At 44.3% G+C, this 12,811-nt stretch overlaps 1 protein-coding gene across 8 annotated transcripts in view; it reads left to right on the plus strand.

Moving 5' to 3' along the window:
• Positions 1-12,811, plus strand: part of Cadm1 (cell adhesion molecule 1) — a 329,281-nt gene that overhangs the window by 280,159 nt on the left and 36,311 nt on the right. For all 8 annotated transcript variants that reach the window (XM_042280843.2, XM_006979765.4, XM_042280845.2 and 5 more), the window contains 2 exons: positions 8,568-8,667; positions 12,176-12,348. In XM_042280843.2, coding sequence (XP_042136777.1) covers positions 8,568-8,667; positions 12,176-12,348 — 273 coding nt within the window. The remainder of the gene's footprint in view (positions 1-8,567; positions 8,668-12,175; positions 12,349-12,811) is intronic.

Genomic DNA, 12,811 nt, shown 5'->3' on the forward strand with positions numbered 1-12,811 from the left:
GTTTGTGGGATGACCCCTCTGCCCCATCTAAGATAAATGAACGTCAACAAGGACATGAGCAGGACTGAGTGACTGATGGTAGAATTCCGTACAAGTTAGGTCCTGTTTTACAAATGACGTGCACAGGAAAATGAAATGACAACCTTCACTCTGTGCCATCGAATATCTGACTTGAAGGATGACAGAGGAAGGAGCTGAAATGAAAAGAAGTGGAGTACTTCTCCTCTTAAGCTAAGTGTCTCTATGTAGCATAGTGGACAAGGTTTGAACTACAGCTTGGCATTGCTTTTGTCTTATGGATTCAAGTCCTAATTAATCGAACCAGTATTTTGTAGTGTTTGTTTGTTAGTACCTCTATTTGTGGTACCAGGAGAAATTGTTGTGCCCAATTATGTGAAAAATCAGCCAGATGTGTATGCTGTCATACTTTTAATAACCCTTAAATTTTGGTGAGTACAGATATTAATTGTGTAGTATGCATTGAAGTGATTAACATCAATGTAATTTATCATCTGGAGATTTCTGAACATAAATAAATGAGTTGTTTTGTTCAGCAAGGTGTTGACCCCTCCAGAATCAGTGAATTAAAGCCCCCCCTCCTCTTTTTTATTATAAATATGAAAGGCACCACAATCAGCCAAGTGTTCAGTTATTTGATTTTCTGGGGCATTAGCCGCTCTTGTTTGTGACATTTCCCTGTTGGGTGCTCGTTTGCAAGCTCATTAATAAGGTTTTCTCATAGGAACATTGCTGGGAATGAAGACCATACAGTAGGGCTCCTAGTTTGCTAGCTTTCATTCCGAGACCCAGCAAGGGTACAGCAGCATGCAGCTAAATGTTTAAAACAGAAAATAATTATGTTGGCAAGGTGGAATTCAGAGCTCTGCTTTCTTAGATGTTGTGCAGAGAACAGTTGTGCCTTTTAAATATGCTGAGCTATATGACCCTGAAGTCTTTCTGCACCTTTTTTTTCCTCCCCCATCTTGCAAACTCTGTATAGGTGTGTTGCCCAGATTTACACCATGGTTGATTAGAGTGTGATACAGTCGTAGCAGGGTTAGTAGAGCATCAGATCTGAGGGAATGCACCCTTGTCGAATAACAGCCTGTTTAAACGAGACCAGTTCACTGTCTGCGTGCTAAAAGAAAACTGTCTAAATAGCATCAAGGTGGCAACACATTGCGACATAAACTGGGAATTCAAAAGGAAGCTGTGCCCCTCAGTATGGAATTCAGAGCGCTGTGAGAAGGGAAGAGAGCCCTGCTCTGGCCGCACGAGAGCGGGAGCTGGAGTGAGTGCTGCTGGCTTTCATCTCCCCCGCCGCAGTCTTCCTCTGCAGAATGTTTTGTAAGACAGCCTCATTTTGTTCAGGTTTTGTGCATGTGTGCATTTGTAAAAAGAGAAACAAATTAAGAGCTGAGTCTAGAAAGAGAAAATGAAAGGAAGCCAGAAGCTGGTATTGGAGGCTCTCCCCTGCCCGGTTCTCACCTGACAGTTAATCGTGTATGTGGGCATCGTTCTGAAAATGAGTTTTATTGACTGCATGTAGGCAGGTATTTTATAAATCCATATTCCCATCCACCCATGGTCTAGAGAAGGATGGGTGGTATTTGGTTTTTGGAATTTTTTTCCCCATTCCCTCAACTGGAGGAAAATTGAGCATTGAGGGGATGATCAAAATTTGTTCTTTATCTGTGACAAAATGAATGTTTCTGTGATATTGATAGCACCCTGTGGTGATGGAGGATGAAAAACCTGGAAATTGGAAAATCTTTCCTGTTTGGACTGGACGATAAAACTTCCCAGAGCAGCTGCTCGGCTCCACCCCACTCTCTCAGGTTAATCCTGCTCCCGGGTTGTATTCTTCAAGTCAAAACAGCTGTGCTTCAGATTGGACCTGTTGCTGCTATTTCTAGACTGTATCCAACAGGATCCAATATATGTATCATTGAGCTGGGTTCCAGAGAGGTTATGTCAGTAATTTTGTTTTTGTTTGTTTGTTTTGTTTTTGTTTTTGTTTTCTTTTTGAGACAGAGTTTCTCTTTGTAGCTTTGGCGCCTTTCCTGGAACTCACTCTGTAGCCCAAGCTGGCCTCGAACTCAAAGAGATCCGCCTGCCTCTGCCTCCCGAGTGCTGGGATTAAAGGTGTGCACCACCGCCGCCGCCGCCGCCGCCGCCGCCGCCGCCGCCGCCGCCGCCGCCGCCGCCGCCGCCGCCGCCGCCGCCGCCGCCCGTCCATGTCAGTGATTATTATTCCTTATGAGAAATCATCAAGGCAGAGAGACCTGACTGAAGCGCCATTTGTAATCTAGCAGGGACAGCTCCGAGTTCCTGGAGTTTCCTGTGGACTGTGAGTGGTACCGTCCACAGGACCAAGGCAAGCAGGACGCTCATGACAGTATTCAAGATGAAAGGGCGAGGTGAGGGCTGGGCAAGGTGTGAAGGATCTCTGAGGGAAAGGCCGTCTGTAGTTCCCCTCCAGAAACAAGCCAATGCTGCTGTCACTGAGCTGTGCTGATAAAGATGGGTGTGGTGTGGACATCAGGTACTTACATAGTGAACCCCGCCCAATGTATACTCTTTGCTTAAAGGTTTTTAACTCAGGGTCAAGTTCTGATCCTGTGGAAGGTTAAATGATCATGATACTGACCTGTAAAATGTAAAAAGAATAGTCAAACAAAACCCCTTATGGTGTCCCCAAAGATGCTAGAGATGCCAGGTAACGGTGCCATGAAATACAGATTCATCAGCCAGAATACCTGGGCTGACCTCAAATTTTAGGAGCTGGCTTGACCTTCAAAACAAACCCACAGATTTATTTTGGAGGTCTAAGATGGTTTATTATTACTGTTTACTATATGGTTTATTATCTCCTGTCTGGTTTATTATTACTGTTGTTACTATTATTTTAGTCTGTGGTAGAGCTAGGAAGAGAAGCCCTGACCTAACGCTTCACAGCTTTCTACTGCCCCCCCTGCATTGTTCACCTCTTCTGCAGATACATTGTCAGATGTTTCCTGTGTGCCAGGTGCTGACACCTTTGTAGTTGCCTGACATTTAAAACCAAGACAAGCTGGCTGGCAGCAGTGTACGCCTTTAATCCCAACACTCGGGAGGCAGAGCCAGATGGATCTCTGTGGGTTCGAGGCCAGCCAGGACAGGCACTAAAACTACACAGAGAAACCCTGTCTCAAAAAAGAGAAAAGGAAGGAAGGAAGGAAGGAAGGAAGGAAGGAAGGAAGGAAGGAAGGAAGGAAGGAAGGAAGGAAGGAAGGAAGGAAGGAAGGAAGGAAGGAAGGAAGGAAGAGAGAGAGAAAGAGAGAAAGAAAGATAAAAACAAGACAAGAGGGCTGCAGAGATGGCTAGGGGTTAAGAGCACTGACTTCTCTTCCAAAGGACCTGAGTTTGGTTCCCAGCACCCACATGGCAGCTCACAACCATTGTTAACTCCAGTTCCAGGAGACCCAACAAACACCCTTTTGTAGGCACCAGGCACACACATGGTGTGCAGATGTACATGTAAGCAGCAAAACAAAAGCCCTCTCTTCTCAAAGAGTAGCACTCTTCAGTAATACTTGCTTCTGATCCTAAATATTTCCTTAACTCTATGGGGAAGCAAGCACTCTGTGAGTATGGACCCCATTGTCAACAGAACAATGTTCCTCAAGGGGATGGAGTAAAACTGGGTTCTGTTGAGTGAGCAGTAATTTTAACAACCACAAAAAAAAAAAAAAAAAAAAAAAAAAAAAAACTGGTGCATCCTACAGGAGGAAGTGGCATTGTCCTGTGTTGCTAGTGCCCTTGCTAGTGCCCTCGGTTCCCACCCTGCCCCTAGCAGAGTTATTTCATCCTCCTCTTAATCTATTATAGCTCATCCCTCCTCAAAAAGTGTAATTGATTGTTTTAATCTGTCTTTTCTTTTTTCTTTTCTTTTCTTTTGAGGCAAATATCTCACTCAGTAACCTAGGCTTTCCTAGAAGTCACTCTGTAACCCAGGCTGACCTCCAGCTCATGGAAATCCTCCTGCCTCAGCCTCCCAGCCGCTGGGATTACAGGTAGGGAGCATAATTTTAAGTGCTGCAGTTTGTACCATACTTGTAGGAGGTCGTTTCACCTTGAGAGCAAACAACCAGCCCTGGATCAAGGGCTCACTTTTCAGCCCTTGAAATTAGTCGCGAGTGCCTTAGGACAGTAGAAAAGCAAGTGTTTTAGAAGCTGTCCTTTTTCCCTTCTCTGGGAGCTCTGGGGACCGGTCCCCAGCCAGGTGCGGTCTCCCTTTGTGCCCAGCGGTGCCCTCTTCTCATTACAAAGCTGTCTCCCCCAGCAGTTTAAACAACCATATTGTAGGGCCTGATTTTTGCTTTGAGCTCAAACAGCTTCTAATACGAACCAAATCTCGGGTTAATCTTGGCATTGTTGTTCTACTCCAAACTGCAGTAATCCTCCATGATTGACAGACTCTCCAGTCACTGCTTCCTGCAAGCTTGAGTGCACAGGGCCTGACCCAGACCCTCTCCTAGCCACGCTGGTAGCAGCAGTATGGGTGCTGCCAGTTCTCCCTGGGAGGACTTGAAAAGTGAGCCCTTGATCCATGGGCATCAAATCCCACACCCAGTGTGTTTCTGAACATTGGGTGGAAATAAAGCAAGGAACTTGGAGATTTGCACTCAAGCCCTTGTAGTTATAGGTAGAGATTTTCATGCAAACTTGTAGTAGGCATGTCAAAGAACATTTGGTGTTAGCATGCCCTGACTTAGAACTTTGAAGAAAAAGAGAGGAAGTAGCAGGTGCCCCTGGGATAGATCTGCTAAGACATCAGGACACTCCCCCTGGCTTTAGCTCTTCAGCTCTCTGCTCCATGGGAAAGATGGCATCCCAGTTAAAGACCTGATGTGCTAGTGTTGGGTTTCAGAGAGGAGACTGCATTTTCATTTGCATAGGAAGTTGACATACAGGTTACAGAATCCTGAGTTTCATCTTCTAAGAAGATCACAGAACGTAGTGCAAGGTCAGACTGGCATGAAATCAATTGTAATCTGCCAGCATGCCATTCAGACCTCTTTAAGAGTTTTCTTTTTTTATTTCACCCTTTATAGAGAGGAAAGTACATTTAAAGAATGTCTCATCAAATCAGAATATCTTCCTAAAATTATTTTTTTTAATTGGTGGCTATTATAGTGTGCCCTATGACCTCCTGGTATATTAACCCTCTGTGCAACTTTGACTAATGAACAAATTTTGTCAGCTCTAGTGGTCTTGCTAAGTGTATTTTAGAGGGATTAAAGAATTACAGTGTATTATGAAGCCCTCAGATCTTTCCACCTAATTGATTGGCTGTTGCTGATGCCATCTCTATGAGTGCCATGCTCTTAAGTACACAGGCCAAACTGTTTTTCTTACTTTTATATAGCAGTTCCATTTTATAATGACATTAAGCCATTCTGAGCAATATGTTGCTGGACAGTTACTACCCGGGTAGAAAGTGTCATCTGGCTTTTAGCCTTGTGCCTAACAACACCAACCAAGGCGTAAAATTATTCCCCCAGAAAATGTGCAAGGCTTTACCTCATTACTTAAAGATAAATCTTGGAGTCTGGTTCTGTTTCAGAAAAGATTTGGTGAGTTATAACATTTGATTTATGTATGTAATTAAAATATGAATGATAAGCTCTGGCTCTTCAATCAGCCATCTGGATAGTTTGATATTTTGACATGTCTCTGTTGTCACCAGGGTCTTTTGGGGGACAATTTAATGCCCCTGATTCCTTGAGGCATCACTGAAATCCCCATGTTGCTGTCCCACTTGTTGAAAAGCCTTAAGTTCCTCAGTTAGGACATGGGAAGGGGAATAAAATTTGCCTTTAAGTTTCCTATCACCTCAGGGACAGGTCTTGGTGCTCAGTCCTTCTGTTTGGCTTATAGGGTGTAAAGATAGCTCAGCTGCCCCTGCTCAGATAATATGCCCATAAATACTGTGTGTGTCAATGATGTGAGCTTTTCCTGCCAGCCATTGGGGTAACTGGCAGCTGTGTCCATAACAAACATGGTAGAAGCTTCTCCAGGTACCTGGACTATACATTGAGAAAATCAGTGATCAGAGCTCCTAGGGGTGTAGTTTTTGTGGCTTCAAATACAAATTTCAGGCATGGCAAGTCCTTCAGCTGCTATTTCTGATTTATGTGTGTGATTGACAACTGGTAAACAGCTCGTTGGGAACATGTGTTAAAAAAAAATAAGTTTAACTAAAACAAACAATAGTATCAAAGAGGCAGGGTGGGTTAGACATTGCCACACTCTATTATTAACGGAAGTTGAACATGGGATGACCCAGACTGAAAATACACACTTGCTGTTTGCTTGTAAATAACAGAGCAGGAAACAACAGAAATTTTGCACACAGACCGGCAAGCACATACTAGCAAGACAGACCACCAAGCGTAGACCAGCAACTGCAGACCGACAAGCATGCTCAGAAAGCACACAGCAGCCGGCATAAACCAGCAAGCGCAGACCAGGAGACCAACAGGCATGCTTTGGCAAGCACAGGCAGCCAGTGTAGATCAGCAGCCATTCTGTTCTCCTTAACTAGCAGGCTGAAGTCAGCAGTGCATGAAAATACCTAGCTCTTGTGGCTCACAGATCAACCTATAAGCAGATGTTATGCTGCTGCCTAGATTTGGGGCTCTCCTCTTATGTCAGAAGTCCTCTAAACAAGATATCTTGGGTGCTGTTAGGTTTCTCAGTGTGAACTATTAGACAGCTTATCTGTGTGTCATAACCTCCCATTTGTTTTTGTTTATCTTTTTAAAAAACAGATTTCATCAAATAGCTGTATTTCAGGCAGAAGAACTTGTATCATTAAAAATAATAGACATACAGTACACCTCAAGGTTCTGTTTAGTCTAAGATAGGATCTAAAGTGGGTGCCCAAGAGCCCTTGCTTCAGCCCCAGAGCAATGCTAGTTCAAGGTCACCCTGTTTATTCTATGCAAATATTTCTGCCTTTCTCTAACATTTATCAGGATCCTTACCATTTTGCTTTGCCAGTAAGTCCAAGGGAGGGACTGTGACTTGCAGTGGCCATCTGGAGCTTTTGTCAGTTTTATGCCCTCTGACAAGTGACATTGCTCCTCAGAAAGTACTACCAATTCCCAGTGGGCAGTGCACACCGGTGGGTGTTCAGGGGGCTCTCTTAAAAGGACCATAATGACCTGGATTCTCCATGACATAGCAAAAGGTATGTGATGGGATCGAGACTAAACATCATCCGACAACAGCTGTCCTGGGTGATGACTCCCCTGCGTGGCGTCCATAGCTGTGTGGGGGGTGAGGTTGGCGGAGCCCGGCCATAGTTCTGTCTTCTCTCTTATTCTATAGGATGAATACTAATGAGCTCACCAGTACTTGTAAAAGGCCAAAGGGCTGTTGTTTAGGTGCTGTGATTGTGTGGGAAAGTAAAGCTATGGTAATTGTTTTGACCTTTCAGCCAACTGATGTCTTGCCCTCTCACACTTATTACTCTTGGGTCTGTTTCCAAAAACACACATTTACAGAGCCACAGAATTCAATGAGGAGCGTAGGAAAATATCTGATTCCACTCAGGTTCTATTTATAAATGTCTTTGTACATCTAGCCATGCTGATTGTAACTACTTCTGCCCCCCTGCCTTAGTCCCTGAACCCCCATCGTTCATCTCCGATACCCACATGTCATCTCACCAGCAGTCTCAGCTTTAAGCCACTGTTGACTGGTGTCACTTTCCTGAATGCACGATTGAATTAGAAAGCTATACTCAGCTTTAATTATGGACTGCCATTGAGAAATGTACTTTGGAACCAGAACTCTACCCCACTCTTCAGTCTATAGGGCTATCTGGTATTATATTGTCTCTGTGACCTCCAGCTAGCTGTGTCGTTTGTGGGTACCAAAGTTGTCATTCCTAAAAGTCTTGCTTATTCCATCACAGGGAATGTTTCCTCAGATAATGGGCTCTGGGTGAATGTCAGTCCCCTTTTCCTCTTCTATGTTTATATCAGGATGGTTTCATTTGGGGCCACCCATCTCTCCACATCTTTTCTTCATAAAGCTGTTTGAGTGGAATTCAGGAAACAATTTGATAGCAAGAGCGTAGAAGAGACAACTTGTTAATATGCAGTGTCAAAACACGTTGTCACATGGTGTTATGTGATATACGATAAAATGTATCAATTCTGAGCACCACAAATATCTGCAGCTTCACCTCAGCATGAAGGCAAATGAGTTTCCCTTAGCTTGACTGAGTTTAGAGATAAAGTTCAATGTAACAAAATGTATTTCACAGGGATTGTTTGATGTGGCACAGTTGGCTTATGAATCTCTTATCTATTCAAGGTTCACTCCTTAGAGTTATTAGTCAATTTAATTTGAACAAATGCCAGGATTACTAACTAATTAGAAGGATGTTGCTGAAGGCACGTGGATGGGGAGAGAGTAAGTACTGGCCGTATGGGGTTTGTGGCAGTATGCAGGTCTCATCTACCTGGTGCTATTGTTTGCTAAACATCACACTTTGTGTCATTGTCACACAGATAAGCCGCAAGTGCATATCCAGATGACTTACCCTCTACAAGGCCTGACCCGGGAAGGGGATGCGCTTGAGTTGACGTGTGAAGCCATCGGGAAACCCCAGTAAGTTCTGAAGGCTAACGTTGGCAGAGGGTCATGAGCGGTAAATGTCACAACATGAAGCTGTGCGTTCCCAACTCATTGGCCTGTCACCTGTCTCCTGCTGTAAAAAGGATGGATGACTTTTCAGAAAACAAAGAATATTCAATGAGAGGGAAATAAATACCTGATTCTCAATGGTCAGGAATGGGAGGAAAATGCCAGCTAAAGCTGAAATCCTGGCAAATTCTGTTTTATGGTTGTCAACAGGCTGGTCAAGGCTATTTTCTCTTACATAAGATTTCAACGTACTGGGGCTGGAAAGATGGTTCAGCAGTTAAGAGCTCCACCCCCCACCCCCCTGCTAGTGTAGAGGATCCAAGTTTGATTCCCAGCATCCATATCTGGTGGCAAATCCCTCCAGCTCTAGGGTCCCAGCACCCTCTTCTGGCCTCCATAGATACCACCTACACGTGCACACACACAAAGACACACATGGATACACAGAAATAAAAAATCGTTTAAAATGTCAGTATACTCTCAGTGCAATAGAATGTCTGCTAACAATGGTGTTCTTGCCAAGCCGGAAGATGTTTAGGGCCAGATGTAGACCAAAAAAAAGGAAAAAAAAAAAATGCTTCAAAGAAAAGAGCTATACTTGACTGAGAAGCAGCTTTGTAAGTGGGGAGAGATACTGTCCTCAAGGAGAATGTGATTGCCCAGGAGGAGGGGAAAGCTGACAGACTCTCATGTTGCTGAGGAGGGTGATGGACAGGCTCTGTTTACCTCTGCACAATAATCCAGCATGAATCAGAAGAGTGGTGTGGATCACCACTAACATGGCAAACAAGCCTTGAGGCTGTGCTACTGCAGATATCTCAGTTTACTGAGAGCAGAAGGAAGAAGGGAGCAGCCTTTCACCTTTCTAGTAAAATAAAGTGTTTTTAACTCTTTGAGAGGATAAAGCAAACAAAAGCGCCGTCCATTGAATCATAAAATGGAAGGACAGGTCAAGTTGGGATTAAGGGCACTGAAATTGTGAGCAGTACTTAATGGGAAAGCAGCAATGAGCTCCCTCTGCTGTCCCCAGGGCATGATTTCTTCTGTCCCCTCAGTCGGGTAAGCGGCATCTTCACAATTTCCCTATGGAGACCTCGGAGCATCTTAGCAGTGCTTCCTCCCACGCCCTTGGAGAGAGCTCACCTTGTGCTAGTTAAGGAGCCAAGAGGACACTGTTAGAGGGGAGCCTGGCTAGGGCTAGTCCCTTCTCCTTCTCCCACCGCCCTGTATACATGGGCTAGTTAGCCTCCCCTCTGCCTGAGGAGGTAGTTATAAAGATGACCTTTAGAGGAAGGGGGATCTGGTCCTTTTTTGCTTCTTTTCTGGTGCTGTTGGGTTATTTGATCCCAGCGTTGACAAAGCAGTCTTTTTCTCTTTTAAGCCCTTCAAAAAGATTCAGATCTTTCCTTTTATAAAGTGATTTATGCCCTAATTAGCAGTTTCCCTTGTCTCCCAGACAACCCCATGGACCAAGGGAAAACACTTCTCATGGGCCTCTGACTGTTGACAGCACCTGTATTTCAACCACATCAGTTGCATTTGTACTGTTGGGCTTGCTAACCTGTATTTTGTTTCTGTCTTTTTTTCTCCTGAAGAAGGTACTGTGTTCAATTGCATGTACCACAGGGACAGTAAATTACATGTTTCCTTCAGGACATTTTTGCCAGAGAGGGTATTTGTTTGTTCCTCTCAAATTGGAAAGGGTATGTGGTTGTGTGAGCAAGCAGGCATTACTCTGTAGCAATCCCTCCTTGCATATTACCTATTTATTTTCTCAAGAAATTGCATACAATAAAAATGGTAATTTAACTTGCCATTATATATTGTGAATATTCTCAGTGCTTACCCCCACTGATTGTTTCAACTGTCAAGCAGCAGGCCGTGAGGTCTGATTGCCAGGCAGCACCATTTGCTACTGCCTACAAGGAGGACATACGCAGTACTAACTTTTAAATAATTTACTGCATTGTGATGACAAACCACGTGTAATTAAAGAAAAATTGCAACTTCACATCCCATTTGAACATTGGAATGCTACTTGGCAGGCCTAACTTGAGTATCCGTTCATCATTTATGCCTGGGTCTCTGCCAATGTCACTGCTCCTAGAGGGAGTGGTAAGGACTGGAAGAAAATTGCTTGTATGTTCAAACCCGTGTCATCCTCCCTTTCAAATAGAAGTTGGAAACTTAACAGTACAACCAGGGAGTATGTGCTTGCCCAGCACTCCCGAGGCCCTGGGTGCTGTCTCCAGCATCACACACACTGCACAAAAGAACATGTTTACAGATATACTCTTAGATATGCACTTGGTTTCTTAGGAGCATGAAAGAACCACCTTGAAGAACACAGGTTTCAAGTTCAGTGAGTGAAAGGCAGTTGGTGTCTATGCACGCTTCTCTCCAGAGCATCTTGTCAAATTTGCTTTTCCTTAATGGCTATCCTAAGATATGTGTGGTATTTATTTAAGTCACTAAAAACTTCTTTTTGATAAGCAAATTCCCTTGTTGGACCTAAAGAGTCTACATTGAGATATGTTCTTTCGTCATTAATTCAAGAACCAAATTCACTCATGGGGAAGGTCTAGCCATATCTGGGTCTAGAGGAACTAATACAGGGGGCCAATTACTGATCAGGGGCAGATAGACAAAGTGGACAGGGCCATCCAAGTGGCGTCCCAGGTGGGGAGAGTCAGACTGGAGAGAGAGGAAGTGATTGCATCTTTCCAGAATCAAAGGTAGCTTTTCCAAAAACAGACCAACAGAAAGCTCTGTTGAAGCCCAGGCTGATGGCACAGGTCTGTAATCCCAGCTGCCCTGGAAGCAGAGTCAGGAGACTCACTGCCATTTCAAGGGCAGCCTGGTCTACACACCAAGTTCTGGACCAGCTAGGGCAACCTTGAGAGCAAACGTCAAGTAAGGAAGGCTGTTGATAGAGCCAGCATGGTCAGTGCCCATCAGAGGGAGGAAGGGAGATGGCGAGGGCTGCTCGGATGTCAGGGTCCATTTATAACTCCCAAGCGGCTTCTGAGCAAGCAAACATTTGGTATGTTAGTAACCATTAGGTTGTTACATGCACCACTATCCAAGACCTTGCTTTTTTTTCCTCTCTAACTAATGAGATGATTAACAATGGGTGAGCTCTGTCCTGGCTGAATTGGTGTGAAACCACACAGCAGGGCATGTGAGTTGGGCATGTTGGGTTATTTGCTCACTTACTGAAGATGAATTGGAACTAAAAACTCCCACTTACCGAGTCTTGAAGATTTCTAAACACCTAATTATGTTTTTTAAAATAATATCCCAAGTATACGTTTGGCCATTGCATGATCTTCATTCTATGAACTTTACATCTCTTCAGTGGGTCCAGTTAACTGCATCACCCCGCATGTGATTAGTTGGCTGCACGGGTGAGAAACCGGATACAGATACCTGAGTGGGAAATGACCCTGTCTTTCTTGCCTTTGCTCTGCAGGCCTGTGATGGTAACTTGGGTGAGAGTCGATGACGAAATGCCTCAACATGCCGTACTGTCCGGGCCAAACCTGTTCATCAATAACCTAAACAAAACAGATAACGGTACTTACCGTTGTGAGGCTTCTAACACAGTGGGGAAAGCTCACTCGGACTACATGCTGTATGTATACGGTACGTGAGAAGACGAAACGCCTCCCTTCTGGCCCTCTGCATGGAGCTGCTGCCTGGGCTTCACCCCCAAAGCCTTTGGTCAAGTTGAAAACCAAAAAACCAGTTGGTGTCCTTCAGGAATTTAAAGAAGCCTGGCCTGAGGTGGACCCTGGTGGTCCCCACCTGTGTGGACAGTGACTGTTCTTTTCTCTTTCTCTAATCATGGGGGTTTCCCACAAGATCACAGTCTCTGGTCATGCTGAGTAGGAAGGATGTCCTCAGGCACAGGCCATGGAGATTATGTTAGAAGTAATGTCTGAAAAATTCAACCTTACTAATTAGTGGCGTTCAGCTCAGAAAGTTTATTCCCAGTGTTTTTTTTTTTTTTTTTTCTATGATGCCTAGGCTAACCTTTCTCCCACTTTGATGAACAGAACTATCTTATTTTCAACATGGAGCTATTAAATCCAGAAGACTGTGCAAG

Source organism: Peromyscus maniculatus, chromosome 7, assembly GCF_049852395.1.
Source record: "Peromyscus maniculatus bairdii isolate BWxNUB_F1_BW_parent chromosome 7, HU_Pman_BW_mat_3.1, whole genome shotgun sequence".
Classification (NCBI taxonomy): Eukaryota; Metazoa; Chordata; class Mammalia; order Rodentia; family Cricetidae; genus Peromyscus; species Peromyscus maniculatus.